Source organism: Lycorma delicatula, chromosome 7 (assembly GCF_047948215.1).
Source record: "Lycorma delicatula isolate Av1 chromosome 7, ASM4794821v1, whole genome shotgun sequence".
NCBI classification, from domain to species: domain Eukaryota; kingdom Metazoa; phylum Arthropoda; class Insecta; order Hemiptera; family Fulgoridae; genus Lycorma; species Lycorma delicatula.
This window is the reverse complement of record NC_134461.1, coordinates 34839492-34853055: the sequence shown is the minus strand read 5'-3', so window position 1 is coordinate 34853055 and position 13564 is coordinate 34839492. Positions and strand designations below refer to the sequence as shown.

The following is a 13564-nucleotide window of genomic DNA, read 5'->3' as shown; positions in this document are numbered from 1 at the left end:
GAAACTTTAGTAATAAATCACTCTTTGAATTTGGGCAGGGGTGGATGATGAGTTTTCAGCACTGAAAACAAGAGCATTTTGTATACTATCACCATTTTCAACATCCTACCTTTGTGAAACTGGATTTTCTGAGGTGGCTGCTATAAAAACAAGATATAGATCTTAATTGTTAAACTTGTTCTTTATTTAGTATTGATAAATTAATTATTAAATACATTGTGCAGTACTGATACAATCCTATTTATAAGTGTATTATATCAGTGTAAATGTGGATTTTATTATTTATTATGTATTTTGTTTTGTTTTGTATTCCTTTCAGTAAATAATACATTTTTTTAATAATATTTTCTTCTTGACTTGCTGATGCCCTCACTTAGTGTTATCATACCCCCAGATTGAGAAACATTGATCTATAGTTCTCCCAGCAAATCTACTGGCTTGTGACATCACGTGCTGACATCTCATTATATTATTGTTTTCCAAAACATTATTTTTCGCGTAATTATTATTTTTATTTCATTTTTCAACTTACAAACAATACAGGGGCAAAACAATACATTTATGTTGCTGTGTGTTCAATTCTTTACATTTGAGTTGATTACATGTATAAAAATGCTTAATGCCTCAATCTTGTAAACAATAACAATTCCTTAACCAATAACTAATGCTCTAATACATTTTATTTCACAAATGTTGAAAAATTAATTACAGAGAAAATTAATTCCATGAATGAAGTTGACTGGAAACCCTATTGTCAAAAAGTAAAAAAATATTGAAAAATAGTATGAAAAATTGGAACCACTGATAGATGAAATGACAAAATGTTATATTATACGTGTTGACTCTGATAGTGAAAGCGAAAATTAAAGTACAATGATGGTGATTTGTTTAGTGGGGTTGGTGAATTTGCCAGAAGTTTGAATTAGATGCATGAAGAACATTCAAGTAAGCTTTTGTTTATTATTAAAATTTAATAATTTAGTACAAATAAACGTTATAAAAAAATTAATTAAGTATTTTTTATACTTAGTATATGTAAATGTGATAGTTATTACCGCGTACAGTATGATAAGTAATACTTCGATTTGATGTTTTGGGAGGCCGAGTAGTAATACGCAGTCTGCTCGTGACGTCACAATCTCGTACATTGGCGGGCCTAGCGTACAGTTTTATTCTAGTAGTTCCATTTTACATCAAAGATGGCAGAACTAGTCGTATCAACCTCTAATCGTTGCTAGTAAAGCAAAAAAATATCCCATTGTTTTTTTGATGTAATATCCTCTTACGTTTATGTACTTGATTTAAAAGTATTTTATTCATCTGGATTTGTAACAACTGTTCATTATTTCTAGGTTTTGATGATGTATAAGTAATTTATTATAGATTAACTCATTTATTTACTTTATGGTAATTTTATCGCCGTTCACATTTTGGACCACCATGCAGCAATGTTTACGTTGGCTGCATAACCTCACTTCTGACAGTGTACCTTTTTTATTTCAAAATGCATTTGAAATGAAACGAATTCCTTTAAGTCAACTTCTTCGTTTGTTGGAAGATGTGTTAATGGATGAAATTCCATCGGAGATTGAATCAGCTGATGAAAACACTAGATGACCCGGATTTTACTGTCGTTACAAACTAAATGTGTGTTAGTGACAAACTGGTACCTGACGGATTACATATGAACTTGAATAAAAATAATGATTATCATCCCTCTTCATTGTTTGACAGTGAAACTGGATCAACAGCAGTAGTTAAAATTCTAGAATGCATAAGCTCATATAAACTATTTTCATTAATATTTGATATTATTATTAATAATTTAATGTTTCAAACGAACTTTTATGCCTAACAGTATGGTAAAAAGGTACACTCTCACCAATTTTGCTGAAATAAAAAACTTTCTTGGGACCTATTGATGGGAATCAAGAAATCACCCAGCTACAGAGATTATTGCAGTAGTGATCCAGACCTTAATGATCCATATGTATCTAAATTGATGACTGTTATTAGATTTGGATGGTTATTAGGTAATTTGTGTATAAATAACAATTATATCATGCCAATTCATACTTCCCCAGATTATGATAAACTGTCTTAAGGTAAGGCCTTATTTAGACAGCCTGAGTAAGTTTAAAGTTAGATTCAGTATTAAACAGTATTTACCGAAAATTCCCATAAAAAGGGGATATAATGTGTGGGTCCTGGCTGACAAAATATGCTTGATTTTGACATCTACAGAGGAAATGTTGGAAATACAGTAGTAAAAGAATTAGGGAACTAGTGATTTTAAGAATGACGTCTCAGTTATGCAATACATTTTACACTGTCTATTTCAATAGTGTAGATTTGATAGAAAAATTAAGAAAGAAGGAAATTTCAGTTTGTGGAACTGTTAATAAGAACAGGAAAATTTGCCAAAATTTGTAAATGAAAAATTTCCATCAGGGTGGGTGAGTTTGATTGGTGAAATGAAATGATTTATGAGCAGTGTTGTGGAAAGCCAAAAGATATGTTTATGTCTTACCAAATTTTCACAATCGTGCTGTTGAAACAGTCCTGAGATGGGACCGACATGGTGTTGTTTCGGCAGTATCATGTCCAAAAGTCATTAAAAATTTTACTTTAGACTAGAATTAGGTTGACATATTTGATCAACTGAAGTCAGTGTATGAAATAGACACAAAAAGTCACAAGTGATGTTATCGTATATTTGTTCACTTCTGATGCCAGTGTGGTCAATGCTTATTATACAAAAATCTGCAACAACCAGAAAAAACCCTAAAAGAGATTTATCGTGAGGTCATTGATGGTCTTGTTGTAGTCAAGTAGCAAGTAGTAATTGAATTGTCAACAAAGTGATCTGTTGCTTTACTATCAATTGAAATTAAACACTCTAAACCCGATGTTTCTCCAGAGATGTGATTAAATGCATCAGCTCATCAATCAGAAAGAAGTACCAGAAGATGTTTTTTGTGTATTACAAAGAAGAAACCTATATGTAGTGACTGTGCATATAACATTGCAATATTACATTATGTCTGGAAAAAAATAAACTGTTTCCAAACCTATCAAATAACATATAACTAATAAAATAACATATGAATTAATTTTCATTAATTAAATGTAGTTTTTTTTTATTATGTTTCATTGTAAATTTTGATTGTAATTTTATTAATGATAGGCTATAGCATTTTAAATATTGATTTTATTGTTAGGAATAGTAAAAGTATTAATAAACCATTTTGCTTTGTTTAGGTATTATGTATTTAAGTATGTACATAGTTTTACAAGGAATATGATAAAGGTGAGGAATTAATGTCCCGAATTAATGTCCAACAGTAATCGGCTAGCATGTTAGTATTCAATTTTCCTTTATAGCAGCTATCCATCACCAAAATATCTTGATGGAAACATTCACCGTGTTTGTCACGTCTCCGAGCTTGTCAGGGAAAAATCCTGATGTGAGTGGAGGAAATGTATTTTCAAAGACACATTACATCTTGTAGCTCTGTATGAAGTAAGAAGTTAATTAACAATATTGTGGTAATTTTTGGATTTTTGTTTGCTGAGAAAATGTTTGCAAATATCTTTAAATGAAGCCCAAGCTGCACTTTCTACATTATTTAACATTGAGTTAAATACATCATCTTTGAACAACTCTCTTATTTGAGGACCAAGAAATATTCCTTCACTTACATTTGGAATTTCTGCCTGATGTACAAAAATTCAGGACTATCCTTCATTGCTTTTACAGAATTTTTCATTAGTCCTAGTTTGATATGGAGAAGAGGTAAAAATATTTTTTTTGGGTTTCAACTAAGGGCTCATGAATAATGTTTTTCCGATTTAGAATTAAGTTGTCTCGTTTCTTCCACTCCTTGGTAACATAATGTTTATCCCTAGCTCGGCTGTCCCATTCGTAAAAAAACACATTTACTTAGTATAGCCTAACTGCATGCCTAACAAAATAGCTATAAATTTAAAATCCCCACATATGTTCCAACTATGTTTTTTATAATTTATTTTTTCAAGATTGTCTTTCATCACATCAAATGTGTCTTTCAAATTAATACCATTAGCGATTGGTATCGCAGGATATTTGTTACCACTGTTTAGTACAACCACTTTTAAACTGTACTTGGACATATGTATGAAAAGGCGCCAGTCTTCAGGTTTATGAACTTCTCTTTAAGTACAACATAAGCTCATCAATATTTGTGCAATAAACCAAATTATTTTCATCAATAAAGTACTGAGAAAGTTCTTTTTCTCAAGAGCCCAAAATATTTGTATTTTTTATAGTAAATTCCACCATAGTCTAGATCCTAACAGTTCTGTGCTTGATTTTTTGATAAGTTTAAATCCCTAACCAAGTCATTTAATTCACCTTGTGATGTAAGATGTGGCTGATTGGAATATAATTCAAAATCATTGTTGTCTTCTCCAGTACCATCTGATTCTTCATTGCTGCTTTCGAGACATACATTCATAGGTGGCTCAGGAACTGGAATAATTTCACTGTGAGGAACAGGCCTGATTGCAGATTGCAATGAAGGATATTTTACAGTATGTTTAGATTTTTTAGAAATTACAGACATACTTTTTAAACAAAAGTAAAAATCTGTTACATGATCCTTGGTTCACGCCAAACCATAGGTACACCAAATGGCAAAGCCTTCCATGTACCTTTCAGCTATCCTCTTAAATATACAGAACAATTAGTGCATACTATATGAGGAGTCCACGTCTTCTCCTCACTGACGTTGATCATATAAAATTAACACCAAAAAAATAAAAATAAATAAATACATCAATCAAATATTATCTTAATTTAAATTGTCTCTTGACTTATTTGAATTTAAAATGTATTATTTAATATCAGTAATAAAAAAATTCTTTTGAAGAGAAATCTGCTAAATTTAAATGTTTTCAAACACTAGTATTTAGCCAAATTCTACTGCAGTAATGTATACTGGTGAAATAAAAAGTAACTTGTCATGACTTTTACATTAAGAAACCTATTCAGTGATATAGCATTGATATTAATTAGTAATTTAGTAATATCTGATAATAAGTAATTGTATTCATTGATACAAGGTAATTCATTTAACTTACAGTGCAATCTTTATGCTTCTAGTATAATAAAAGTTGTTCACTCACATTCATTTTCTATATCAATCATGATTGATTACAGACAAATGCCTTTTGATTAGATTGATAACAATCATCAATGTTTTTCTAACAATTTCCTGAAATTGAAAGGGCTACAAAAATATAGACGAATCTAACAAAAAAAAATCATTTCTGTTATAATACAGAATTAGATTTTCTTTATTTCACAATCATACCCATATTTAGTTAAAAAATTTACAACAAAATTAATAAGATTTATAAGCGATTATAAAAACGTCACCTATAAACACTCTAAAATAGCAGCAAACTTGATAACTTACCAATTCTTTATACAAAAATTTTTAAATCTGTAGATTCATTATCAGTGATAAAATACTGTATCAGGTACTGCATTACCATTGTTACATGTTATTCAGTTTATTGGACAATCACTCATAAATTCACTAAATTAATTACAAACTTAACAATTTATATATAAACAGCACTTTTTGAAACGTTAATTATTAAAATACTACTTTAGACAATGTTTTACTTTCATTATACGTAAAAACTAATACGTCTTATGATGACTGAATTAAATTTAAATAAATAATAATTACTTAAATATTTAGAAAAATATTACATTTACAAACAAAAATGAATAGGTAAATTTTGAAAATTAATTTTCACAGTCAATGTCTTGGTAGTTAGTTTAAAGTAATAAAGAAATTTAATTTACTTTATTACGACAACTATCAGTTTTAGCATATGATGAAGTCATTACACTAACAAAGATAATATTTTAACAACAAATGATGATTCATGAATTTGAAAAGGACCTTTTTTTTTGTAAATATTAGTTTGCATTGAGCTTGCTGTCAATATGAGTGCATTTATAAGGTGGCTTTTGTCAATAATTTATTAAGTATATTAAATACACTTATCAATTTATAACTGAAACAGCTTACTACTTTGTTGATTATTTAAATTACTGTTAATTAAATATTTTTATTAATTTGCAATACTAAACAACTTGTTTAACAAAACTTATATGAAATGAATACTGTAATATGAAGCTTTTGTAAAAAAAGTTCATATAGAATTGGGAAATATAGAAAACTTATGGAATGGTCAACTGGACTTTAAGTACAGATCTAATTCTTTTAGTTGATAACTCTAAATGAGAAATTACCATAATTTTTGCAGAAAAACATAATTCTTAACATAATATTCTTTAAATATCAACAACAGAATATCTAATGTATCATCTAACATAAATTGGTATAATTTACAGGAAAAAAAGTATATTTCTATAGAATTTACAAATAACTGAAATTTTTCTTCGCTTTTTAAGACTGTGATCAGTACCTTGGACTCCATTTTAGACAAAATGTTAATAGAGTCAGAAATCATATAAATTTCAGTCACAACTAAAAATTTAAAGTTAAAATAAAACTTGTCATAAATTTTGTAGACTTAAACTACTGTTCCCAAATATCTTTGAAATGCATAGAGAATGAAGCAATATCAAAAAAATGATCATTTATTTATAAAAGAAGGTGCAAATTTTATAATGCATATCCCAGTACAAAAACCTTAATTGTGACAAAAAAATTTTGAAAGTTTACTTAAATCAAAATAATTTTTCCAAAGCAAAAAACTCCATTTTTACAAACATACAAAAATTTCAAAATACTTTCTTAACACTGAAAATAAAATGTATGAAAAAATTTCTGACTATTGGATAGGCATTGAATTTAAGAGTACAGACTCAAGTTCTTGTATTCTATACTGCATAAATTTTTGCAAACCAGCAATGTTCTTGTACATTCATAATACATTCATCTCTTTGTTTAATAAAAGGTGCACTGTTTTACTCTTTAAAATTTGGATATACCTTATCAAACGAATAGTAATATTATTAACACTTACTATTACAGAAATATTACTATTACTAGAACACAAATATCTCACTCCCACATCAGATTTCAAGGTCTCTGTTACATAGATTGTCAGTAAATGTATCTGATACAAAAATTCTGCCAAAAGATTCTTTGACTACAGTCCAAAACACAAAAAGTAAATTCAGCTTGTTTGTTAATATTAGGAAATGACCATGACAATTTTTGATTAATAAAAGCAGGAGAGCAAGACTTTCTGTACCTATTATAATATGAAATGCTGCAAAACTATTGAAAGTAAAAAAAAGTCAAGCTAACTGTGAGTACTTGAAAAGTGATATGAGTATTTATGAAACCAGAACTATTTAGAAACAATAAGTGTATTTAATACTAGTGCACAAATATGGTCAATTTGATGACTACTGTTCCATTAAATAGATTTTTTTTTTTTCAGTGGAGATTATTAGAACAGATCTGTGAAATAACTGTGGATAATTAAGTTAAAACTTCCCACTGATTTTAAAAATAATTCTTTTTTACGTTTTTTTTTTCACATTGTAAACAAGGAGCGTGGGAGATGAATGATGAAGAGGCTGACTTTGAATCAGTGATAAAAGATTTGTGCAGTTTAACTTTGTTAACAATTATTCGATCATAAGAATTCAAAGAGCATACTGCTGTCATCTTAACCTTGAATACGCAGTATTATTTGACATTTTCAGCAACAGAATTTAGTTCCAATTTGTTGTATTCTGTATTCCTGATGACGATGTTCAACACAGAAGAAAATCGTCAACGAGCTTGAATTTTAACCCGATGACGAAGTAGTCAATTGGATTTACTCTGAATTTCATTGCAATGCATTTTGATGCAATGCGCTTATTTTCAGCCAAACGTTCCTTCTTAATTCATTAATTAAGTTATTGATGCACAATTACAAAATTGCTCGATTATGAGTGATGTGGTCTATTTTCATTTAGACCGTTTTGACAATATTTAAATTATATTTTCAAACAACCGTAATAATACAATCAGCAGTATCAGAAATATCCTAGTCATTCAGGAACAGACACTGTTGAATTATATTACAGATCGGACAGGTAGGTTTGGAATATCAGTTTTTACACTGTTTTCAAAAATGTGCAACAGATTTGGGTTTAAAAAAAAAAATAGATAAATTTGCGAATGAATCTACTTTGAAAAATAGAATAAAATTAGATACTACCTCCTGCTTAAACAAATTTCAAGTATGGACAACTTTAGTGTAGTAAATTATGTATGAATAAATTTAGAAAAAAAATAATTTTTAGAAATTCTCATAATGAGCAAACTGATCATAAATCTTGGCTTTGTTTTAACTACACAGAATGTAATACGTGATAACAAAAGCAGGAATTAGTATTATCTAACTATTTTTCTCTTCATTATATTTGTTCTGTGATATGATACCCATCGAAGTTTTATATGCTGGTTTCCTTGACTTTAGTCTTTCATGAACATGTGTATTGGTAATTCCATATTCATAACATATTCTTTCCTTTTTTATGACCAGAGCTTCCTTTCGACACAGATGCATCGATGGAGTTTGGTTCAGCATCTGTCGTTTCAGTGTGTGCTGTTGATCCACATGGCAGCTGTGTATTCCATCACCGAAAAAACTGAAGCAAAGGTTGAGATGCGCAGCGTTGCTGTATGTGCTCCCTACGTTGTTTCTGCCAACCTTTGAATGATATTTGTTCTGTTCGGATTAAGGTGGCCATGTTTTCTATATGCCTGCAGTAGGTCAGAGGTCGATCTAATGTGACTCCTAGATATTTTGAATGTCCTCATGCTTGAGTATCTTGCTGTGATTCTAACGTGCAGTTTTGTTTTCATTAATTGGCTGGTGAGATGAAAACAAGATACGACCATCTTAAGTGTTGTTCATTTATAGCCTTTACTTAACGAAGTACTTAGTTATTGTTTCCAAATCATTTTGTAGCACCTTCTCTATAACTGGGATCTTGTTATACTAAGTTGCATAAGCTATGTCTTCTTCATGTGTGAACTTACGAGCTTCTGTTTTTGGTAGGTCTGACATGTACAGGTTCAAGAGTAACGGAGAAAGTAGACCACATGAGGTAGATCATTATTCAGCATTTGCATTTTACTTTCTTTCTTATTGCTGAAGCATACTTTGAATTTATGATTACTAATCAAATTTGTTCAGTAGCTTGTATACAGTCTTATAGAGCATCATCTTCAGGAATTTAGTCAACATTTCTGTCCACCATACTGTATCATATGCAGAGGAGAAGTTCATAAATGTGGTGATTGTTTTCTCCTGTCTGGAATCCATCCTCTATGTGGGTTGTTAGAGCATTAACTTGGTCAATATATTTCCTAGATCTTCAGAATCCAGCTTGTTCTCCTGGGATCTTCTCGTCGCTGATTGGGCTTATGTGATTATACATACAATTTTGTAGTTGAAAAATTTTTCTTTAACCTCCAGAACTAAAGCTCTGAGTAAATATTTTCCTGTTGATCAAAAAGGTACATTTGTATTAACCTTTTCAATTGGAGGAGATCAGAGAAAAATATTAATAGCTCTTTAATGTACCTGATAGTAAGAGACACAAATGAAATATTTTTTTTTAAGGAAACCTTGAGTAGTCTTTACTAAAATTTAAGAATATTATTTTGGTCCTTTACCATGACTATTTTTAAAAAAACATTACTATATATATATATATATATATATATATTTATATATGGTGTATATATATAGTTTACACTTTTTTTCTGCAATTTTGAGTGGTCTTTACCAATTATGATGTTATTGTGGCAAAAAAAAGGATTTTTTAAGAAACTTAAAAAATAATTGTTTTTTTTTTTAATTTCTTACTTCCCGTTATAATAACATAGAATTCTTACTTGAAAATAAATTATACAATATTTTATTCCTTGTTTTTTCTATTCAAAGAAAGATTTATATGTTATATATTTTATTCAATTTTTATGTTATAGTTTATATATATATATATATATATAGAGCAGTTTCACAATCTGAAAGATAGATAAAGCATCCTATGAGAGCATACTAATGGCCCCAATAAATTAATAAATAAGTAGTTCCAGTTGTTTGAAACCTTGATAATAAAACTAATTAACATTATGATGCTATTATTCAGTATTTTTTTAAACATTTTGCATTACATCAAAGAGATTCTAGTTTAATTAAATGCAATTAATGTAACATAACTTTTAATGACTTAACAAGTAATAATATCTGGTCTTATCCTGATGTTAATTATAACATTTATGTGGTTATCTATTCATATAACTACGCAATTGCATTTTCATTGTTTAAAAAAAATCAATAACAGAATTGAATGATGTATATATTTAGATTTACTCTCTAAAATAAATTTTTAAATAACAAAATTTATTTATGTGCCATGCACATCATCCTCATTTCATTGGGCCTATATTGAAAAATTTTAATGTAGACACAGTAAAATATTCCTTATAATACCATCATCTTGTATAAAAATAGAAGTTTGAAAAATTTAATTGAGAGACTACAAAATAAGTTATTAAAAGTTCAGGAAAAAAAATCACCTGAAAAACAAACTTGATTAACATATGATAAAGATTAATCACTAATAAAAAGGAAATGACATAAACATGAAATTTAAGTTGTAGTAATTAAAAAATTATTTATAATAATAAAAAAATATTTCAAATATGTAGATAAATCTTAGAAGGCCTTTAGACCAAATCATAGAAATTATATCATAAAGGATGAAAAACAAAGCAATGAATACAAAATCAAATAAAAAAACAATTAATAAAATATTTTATAATTTAGTTTCAGGCAAGAATTCTGTGTTAAATAGGAAGTAAGAAATTTAAAAAAAAATTATTCCTTTAAGTTTCTTAAAAAATTTTTTAAATAAACGATTTAGTCATAATTTAAATTTTTGCCACAATAGCATCATAATTGGTAAAGACCACTTAAAAAAAAGGTGTAAATATATATAAATTACAGGACAGAAACAATAGTTACAGATTACATTTTAAACCACGGATCTATATTTTCAGGATAACTAGCTTTATTAACCCATCCATGAGTTCCTCATTAGTCTCAAAGAACTGTACAGACAATTAAACCTGTATTTTTGTGAAGAGGGTGGTAGTCAGTCAGTAGTACCATGTGAATTTGTCCACTGGTGGGCTATGGGGAATGATTGTAAATATCTCATTTGAAGTAATCAAATAAAGGCTCAATCCTGTGTCACCTATGTTGGGTCATGCAGCATGCAGAAATCTTTTAGCTATTTTGTGTGAATCGCTATTTTTGATACCCTTGTTTCATTCAAGCAGTTAATGTTAAATATTCTATTAACTCCTTTACTGGTTACTAATTAAATAATTGAAGTGGTATTTTACTAATTTTTTTATGAATGGAAGTTAGCTTGATAAAGTGAACTGCTCATCTGGACAGGTGATAGTAGTAAATCTCTAGATTTAACCTGGTATGTAATTAGAAATTGAAATAACCAGAAGTAATCAACAACTCTCTAATGTTAATGAACAAATAAGATAATTTTTCAAAGAGAACACCAGATAAGAACTTATGCAGTTTTATTCATTCGAGCAAGTAAAATAAATGAGCCAGTTAATGTATTGTGCTAAACAGCTGAATTTTTATAGAAATTAAATACTCAAGTGAATCAGAGAAAATGTTAAATATGGTAGGAGTAAACAAAAATCCTATTAATATAAAAAACAGATTAGAATTAGAAAGATATATTTTAAAATATCTGTATAAAGTAAAGTTCCTTATGGAAGAGAGATTTGGAAACAGAAAACACAGAAAATCAATAATTAAGCCTTTTGATTTTAGTTGAAGGGAGTTTTATATATATAGATTGCAAATCCTTCACTTTATTCTCAGAAATTTGAATGTATCACTAAAAAAAGGAGGAAAAGACTTAAAAAAATTATTGTTAGTTAACTAACTTAAAAATAGAAATATTTCTAATAAACAGCAACAGCTAATTTAATAATGAATTTTAGAAAATACAGGGGTAATTTGAATTTGTTAGAACATTTTGATTAAATATATTCTGTTTTTTCAGCCATCTATTTTATTAAGTAACATTGATTGTTATGGTCATCAGAAGTCTGATAAATTCCAAAAGCATAAACTGAAATCAGTTAATTAAATGTGACCAACCATAAGAATTTAATCCTTAATTGGATATCCTTTAATTTTCAAAATGATACTCCCCGAGAAAAGTAAAGTGTTGCACTAAATCATAAGGTTTAGGGAGGTGTAGTTTATACTCTTACCCATGACTTGACAACAGCTATTAACAGTCAAAATGAAACAATATATTTATTTTTAACACTGAATTTCTTGCCAATAATGAATAGTAATATTATAGAAAAAAATGATTTTCTTTTCTTTCAATAATTAAGTTTAGTAGTTCTGATAAAATTGCCTTTTGTTAAATGTCTATGGATGTCAAAAAATTATAATTACAAATAACTTCAAAATGTTATTTTAGTTTGTTACATAAAGATCGATTCCTCACCCGCACAAAGTTTTTGGTTTGAGTATTGTTAAAATCTTTTTCTCCTTGCATTGTCACCTTCTGAAAAGGATATATACTCTCCAAACAGTATTATAACAATGTTATTTTATTTTTAAATAAGTATTTAACTTGTGCATGATTAGCTCCTTTTTGAAACATTTGTTTTTAAATGTATTAATCATACGTAATAAAAGATAAAATAATGAAAGATAAAAAATGTGTAAAGAGAAGTCATCTCAGGCATTTTGATTTTTTTGTGTAACTCTAATAATAGTAAACCGTTCCTCAATAAACCCATATGTTGAGCTTACATACTAGAAGGTTTCACTTATGACAGTTTATGAAACAGGAATTCATAAACTTGGGATACTTGAGAACTCCCTTCTCAGTGAAAACCTGACGAATTCCACTTCCCACTATAATTATCCAGAGAAGAAGGGATAAAACAAAAAGAAGTTATCAAACTACAGCAGGACTACAAAAACCACAACCATTTATTAAGTTTAATCTATTTATTTTAAAACTGAATTTTTTTTAGTTATTACTAATAATTCACACAAAGCATTATTTCTTTTTTATCAATTTTAGTAGAGTAATTGTCTAGTAATAACATTTTTATTTATTTCATTGAATTGTTACTGTGGTCACAAATTTTCCTTTTAATTCCTTATTATAATTCTTCTAACAAGTATAAAAACAAAGAAAATACAAAAACAAAAAAATACTTTTTTAGACATTTTTTAAGAATTATGTATCACCGTCAAAATATTTTTAAATTCATAAAATGTTTTAAAGTCTGGTAGAGTTCTGTGATAATAATATAGGACCCAATTTTTGGTATCTTATTATTAATTGTCTAAAAATAAAATACTCATTTACTTACATACTTTTGTTACAACTGTCTTAATGGTTTATCAACAATAGATAAGATAAATGCCAAATATTCAATAATTAAAATAAATT

General features: G+C 28.2%; 1 protein-coding gene across 1 annotated transcript in view; it reads left to right on the top strand.

Moving 5' to 3' along the window:
• The first annotated feature begins 781 nt into the window (after positions 1-781).
• The window catches only part of LOC142327854 (putative cytochrome P450 304a1), a 61760-nt gene continuing 48977 nt past the window's right edge, over positions 782-13564 (top strand). The window contains exon 1 of the mRNA XM_075371204.1: positions 782-945. Within this exon, the coding sequence (XP_075227319.1) occupies positions 927-945 (19 nt within the window). The 5' untranslated portion in view covers positions 782-926. The remainder of the gene's footprint in view (positions 946-13564) is intronic.